Genomic DNA, 6,000 nt, shown 5'->3' with positions numbered 1-6,000 from the left:
GGTTATTGATTTGGTGGTATAGTGTGAATTTTTTGTTCATCTGTCAGATAAATAGAAGAGGGGAATGCACATAAAACTTTTTTCCTGCTTTGAAATAAGGAAGGGGCATTTTACAACTAAAATTCATTCCTCATATCTGTTTTCTCTTTACCTTTATCATCTGCCCAACTGATTCTGTCAAAGGGCAGTGAAGGTGTCAGGATGTAAACAGACTCAGTAATTCGACCTTCTCAACAGAAATCATTGTTAGTCATTTACTATGAGTTTTGACACAGTTTGAGGATGAAATGTTTTGAACAAAATTCACCCAAGTCTCATTCAATAGCATGTTCTTAGGCACTACTACAGAGTACTGACAGAAGACTGTATTTAGGTTTATAACACATGAACATAAATTTGTATGTTTTTATACACACGTATATGTCACAGAGACAAACACACAAAAATACATTAACCAATTTCAAGAACTTTTTTTTTTAATATATTTTAGAAGATCTGTGTGAATGTAAACATTTGGGAAACTTGTGCAGCAGAAGTCACTGTAGGCACTAGCATTTTGACCTCATAAATAAAAATACACGGGATTGTATCTTTCACTTGAAATTCATTGGATGTTTACAAAATTGTGGCATTCTAATTACTGCTTCTTAGCCTGGCCCAACAGATGCTACAAATTTCCAAGAAGATTTGTGTGTGAGGCTTCTCATATACGACACCACGCTATTTAGTTCCACTACTCAATGAAAGGCTACCTATTAAAATTTTCTATAGCCAAACAAGGAATCTCTTGCCATGTAGCCATAATGGATGGACATAATATGTAAATCACCAGTTTACGTGTATGCAAGCAATATTTTCTATATATTATTCATAGCATTTGTATGGTTAACAATGCTAATAAACTATCAAACCCCATTAAAATCTTTGAACGTTGTGAGAGTAAGGCAAAGACCTTTGTAAGCATAAGGCACAAAATGTCCACATCCAACTGTTACAGACTTCCACAGTTCTGCACTCACTATGACTGCAACCTCATGTTCACAATGTGTAAGTAGTGTTGTGCAGAGTTGTTATGATACTAAGCATATTGTCAGAACTCTTTGGATAGCTGTAATGTTTCACTGTGTTCCACTGACACTCATTTCAACTGAGATTTAATGCAGCTATAGCCTAAATAGATTAATAGGTACATATAGTTTAAGAATTAACATGGTAGGTTAATTAAAAACACGTTTTAAGGTGCCCCTCTATGGGCATCTTTCATTCTTTTTGCTGGTATACATTATGTTTATTTTGTATAGAGCATTAGAATAAATAACACCGTATAGTACTGTATTATTAATACCTCTTTTTTTTTGGTATTAATCTGTGCTTAAGTGCCAAATGTTATGCTAGTTTAAATGTTCTCTTCCTATTTTTCAGTACTGAAGTGCTACAAATGCGAACTGCCCAGCTAATGTCCTGACCCACTGTAACATAAGTAAATAAAATACTGTTTTGGACCAAAACATTTTCCAACATAAACCTGAAAAAGAACAACAACAACATGCAAAACATACTGGTGCACGGCATACATCCAGCACACAAATAAAAATTAAAAGACAAATGGGCAGAGAGAAATATAGCCACAGGCAGATTCCATTATGATATCTTCTGAAAAATTCCAGACAGATAGATTCTAGGTGACAATCAGGTGAAAAGATTGTATTGTTACCAGTCACAGGCACTGGACAGATCCTGCTTTGTTCAGAAGAGCAAACCACTGTGTAGTTCAAGTCAGTTTTTTGTGTCATAATAACATCAATATCCTTTTCAGAGACAGTTACCATCCAGTGGATTTCAGTTCACAGAACATCACAGTTATAGTCAGTCAATCTACTCAGTCACCTCTAGAATTAGGTATGAGTGCACATGTCTGAACTGATTATGGAACAGTCACTGGGTTTCCTCTTGAAATAGCTTTGTTGTGACTTTTTTTTTCCTGTTTGATTCTGAAGTGGTCTCAGAGTCCTTAATTCTCAGTTTATGCTGTCTTTATGGCTGCTTCGATCTGTATTATGATTGTTTAGTTCTTGATTTTTCCACTGAATACTTGTTCCATTCATGGGCACTGAAGTCACTAGACTCTTAGACTGGGAGCAGCAACAGCAAAGACATGACTGGAAATGAAAAAAAGAGATAAAAGGTTAACACAAACCTATCAACTGTGCAGACTGGCAGCCATATTTTTAATTCAGAAGTGAACAGACCATTCTAGCTGAAGGGAGTGATAGCTGCACTCAGACAAATTTTTTATCCTAGGATGCCAACAATTCTTGCTATTAAACATCATGAATGCAGCAAATTAAGCCTGGTCTGTGGAAAGATTGCCTGAATTAATGATCTTGATACTAGAAGGGAAAGAGTAAGCCATGATGAGAAGCTGGGAAGAGTTAAATAATAACTGAAAATTCTTTAATTAGAGTTGTTGGATAGTAATTTTATTTGGAAGGACAAATGGGAAGAATGAACTAATGATATGAGAAGCAGCCTGGTAGTATCCGCTGTTACTTCTCCCTTCCACCTGAGGACAACTTCAGGTATATTATCCTCTCCACAGTTCCCAAATGAAGTAGGGGACTGTAAAAAGCAGAGCTGACTTATTATTTATCATGAAATAAAGCTCTCTTAGAATAGTTTGCAAGTCAGAGCAGGCTACAGTCAAACAGTTATTCGCTATTCTAATAATTTATTACAATTTTTTCAGTAGCTTGAGTTGCCTATTTGCAGACTAAAAGTTTAGTGGTACAGTTCTGTTGTTTTAGTTTTCTTTGCAGATAAAGCTATTTCAATCTTTGTTTTCCATTTCGTTACTTTATTTACCACTATATAGTCTCATTTTCTTTATTTCTGTATTGTCTTTATTAGGTGAATGGGGACTTGCATAGGCACATTGTCACAAGGAAATTCTTTTGGCCTTAAAATGTGTTTTCATGTGTAGGAGCTGGAAAAAAACCCATAATGCCTATTAAACTGCCAAAATCAACTCAGGTGCCTGTTTTGGTATTCAAGCCTGAAAATCTTAGTTGTTTCAGATTGTTTAACTGCAAGCAGCATGGTGTCCTATGTATGTGCTGTCCTCATCTTGAGCGGGAAACAGGTAATCAGCCAAATTCTATTTCATGAACATGTCACTTGCAGATAAATAGTACTTACAAGAGCATGTCTACCTCAGTTTATATGTTTACACATGAGGACTGTGTCAATCTTATTTACTGGCTTAGTATTTCAGATAAAGTGGATAGTTCCGTTTTCAGTTTGGTATGTGTGTTATGTGAGCTGCTAGTTGGTAAACTAGGCAATTTATAATCCTTCATTCCTTTGCTTGCCTCTTCTCCCAATGGCTAAAATAGATAATAACTAAGTAATTTAATACAGTTCATTAACTGGACATACAATCTTATCAAGAATATCTTACCTGGAAACAGTTTTTAAACTTCTTGCTCACAAAATACAGAGCTATTGGGTTTATGCAAGAGTTCATGGTTGCCAGGTTGATGCTGATATAATCCAATGGCAGCAAGAAACTAAGCAACAAAAGAGAAAGCAAAACATTTAAACTGTTCATATACTGTGCTTTTTGTGGTTATAATCTCTTCTGTCAGAGAAACTAATTCTCTCTCACCTAACTCCCTCAATCTAATCTTGTACCATGTCAGGTCTATAACAACCTGTCTCACAGAAATTCACAAAAGCCAGAAGACAGTGATTACAATGGTAACAGACAACATTTACTGAAATTATGCTACTCTATTAAAACTGAAACCTCTGAAACGGGATGCAGCTGAAAAGGAATAAAGTGTTTGCTCTTCTAACACCAGTTGCATGCACAATGATATTTCTCACATAAACTCCAAGTGTGCAGCATTGTAGTTTTTTTTCAGTATAAACAATAGATTGGCATAGAAAATGAAGTACCTGAGCAGTTCACATCTGCCGGGGTCTTTTTCATTGTATACCATTTTCTTCAAAATTCGGCTCAAGTGGAGAGGGAACCAGCAAAGAGCAAAAATCACTACTAAACAGAAAACGGTTTTTGCAACTTCTCGACGCTAGAAAAAGAAGATATTTATGACTGAGTACCTAATTCATATTGGTAGGTGAATGTAGTATAGTGATGTTGGCAGCAAAGTAATCTAAATAAAGCATGCAAAGATTCCCAAAGGGCAGTTTCCAGACTACCTGATGTCCCTTAACTGTTTTTTTTTCTGGGGCTTGTCATGTTCTTAATTCTGGTCATCCTCAATAGAACCTGCTCACCACTGGGACTGGAGCAGCTGGAGCACACAGGTCATTGCCAGGGCATTGTCTACATCAGCCAAGGAAAATCCTTGATTTTCTTGATTAACTTGATTACTTCCCCAGCCTTTCTCATTCCTCTACACTGGATTAGTTTTCTGGCAACCCCTCAGATAAACTTCTTTCTTCAGAAACATGCATAATCAGCAAGAAAACTTTTTCATATATGAGGGAAACTGAGATCACACCTGCTTCATAAACCACTTGCACCTAATTCTTGTTGTGGGGCAATCTGTAAACTCAAGGCATCTATATCAATTGGCAATAAAAGTTCCATTCAACCACATACCTAGTGAGGATGTCAAATTCTGCCCAATGTATTATTTAACATTTAGGATGCATCAAGTTACATAAAGGGATACAGCACAATATATTAATTTTCCTATGTGATCTGGATGTTCTTAAGTACATAGTTCCTCTACAAACAAAATTTCAAAAATGTCTGTATTACAACTTAATCTCATAATACTTAGTCAGGAAATCATTTCAATTTAATGTGTATTTTATATGGCTGTAGAGATTTATAAATGTTTTGGTGGATTTCTGACAATGCATACCAGTGGTGTTTGGTAGGCATGGATTTGATAAGAAGCATATGAAGGAGTAAGAATACTACTTCTAAAACTGCCACTATGATGTAACAATAATAAGCATCACAAGGCTTTGTCATTAAATAGAGTCAAATGTGTGATTACGGTAAGCTGTGTTAGGACTTGAATATGACTGTTTCTTTTTGCTTGTAATAGCCATTTTTACCAAAATATGAAAAGGACATTAATGTGGACAAGGCTGTAGGTACGGAAGGAAGAAAGAAGAGAAAAAGGCAATAGTTAAAAAGACAAACATTGGTAAATGTGGCATACACTCTGAGTAGCTTGATGGGCACTGCAGGTAAGCATGGGAAAGCTGGAGGGTGGCTTCCCGCACCCACCCTGTACATACCATTCTAGTTCTAATGGGTGGAGTAGCTTGTGTGTGGCCCTCGGACAGACTGTGGTGGAGGCCCTGGGGCCCTACGAGGGGAGGATTTTCCCATCTTCCTTGATCTGGAATGAACCAGCAGTGGAGAAACCTCACTCTGCTACTGAGGGAACTGCTTCAGGAGTTCACATGTGGAATGTGAAATAAACAGTGGCGTTTGAAGGGCTGACATTAACACAGGGGGAAAGATACAGATTGTTTTTAAAATTTCAGTTCAGAATTAAACATCAGACAGCGTTGGAAAAACAGCAAAGTGAGATCTGATGGTTCTGTGAGTGACTTCACTCTATGATCATTTGCTTGTACTATTCTCCCGTTGCTCTGTGCAAACAGCTACAGCAGTGGTACTACAACAATACAATAACCCTGAAAAAAAAATCCATTCTGTTTTAAACCAGGTTATTCAATAATTGCTTTTTATATGAAACTAAAGTTGCATATCAAAGTGTAAAAAAAGTAGGGAGGACCCATAGAATCATATCTTTTTGAATAAAAAGAAACATCTTTTTTTGGCAAATCTTTGCAGCTACATTTCAAAGCGTTTAGCCAGTAGTGATTTGAGGTTAAAGTGCAGGAGAGCACAACTGTCATACATTCTTAAGAAAAGAAACTGGCTAGTTTCCCAAGCGTGTGGTCTGCGGTACTTCCGTACGCTATGATTTAGTCTTGTATTTTGGGATT

The 6,000-nt window shown here is 36.6% G+C and overlaps 1 protein-coding gene across 2 annotated transcripts in view; it reads right to left on the bottom strand.

Annotated features, from left to right (window-relative positions):
- Window positions 1–240: 240 nt before the first annotated feature.
- The window catches only part of EDNRA (endothelin receptor type A), a 32,428-nt gene continuing 26,668 nt past the window's right edge, over window positions 241–6,000 (bottom strand). For both annotated transcript variants that reach the window (XM_065688290.1, XM_065688299.1), the window contains 3 exons: window positions 3,958–4,091; window positions 3,458–3,566; window positions 241–2,159 (listed from right to left, as the gene is read on the bottom strand). In XM_065688290.1, coding sequence (XP_065544362.1) covers window positions 2,019–2,159; window positions 3,458–3,566; window positions 3,958–4,091 — 384 coding nt within the window. In that variant the 3' untranslated portion in view covers window positions 241–2,018. The remainder of the gene's footprint in view (window positions 2,160–3,457; window positions 3,567–3,957; window positions 4,092–6,000) is intronic.

The sequence above is a fragment of the Lathamus discolor genome, chromosome 1, assembly GCF_037157495.1.
Source record: "Lathamus discolor isolate bLatDis1 chromosome 1, bLatDis1.hap1, whole genome shotgun sequence".
NCBI classification, from domain to species: Eukaryota; Metazoa; Chordata; class Aves; order Psittaciformes; family Psittacidae; genus Lathamus; species Lathamus discolor.
This window is presented reverse-complemented; position numbering and strand designations above follow the sequence as displayed.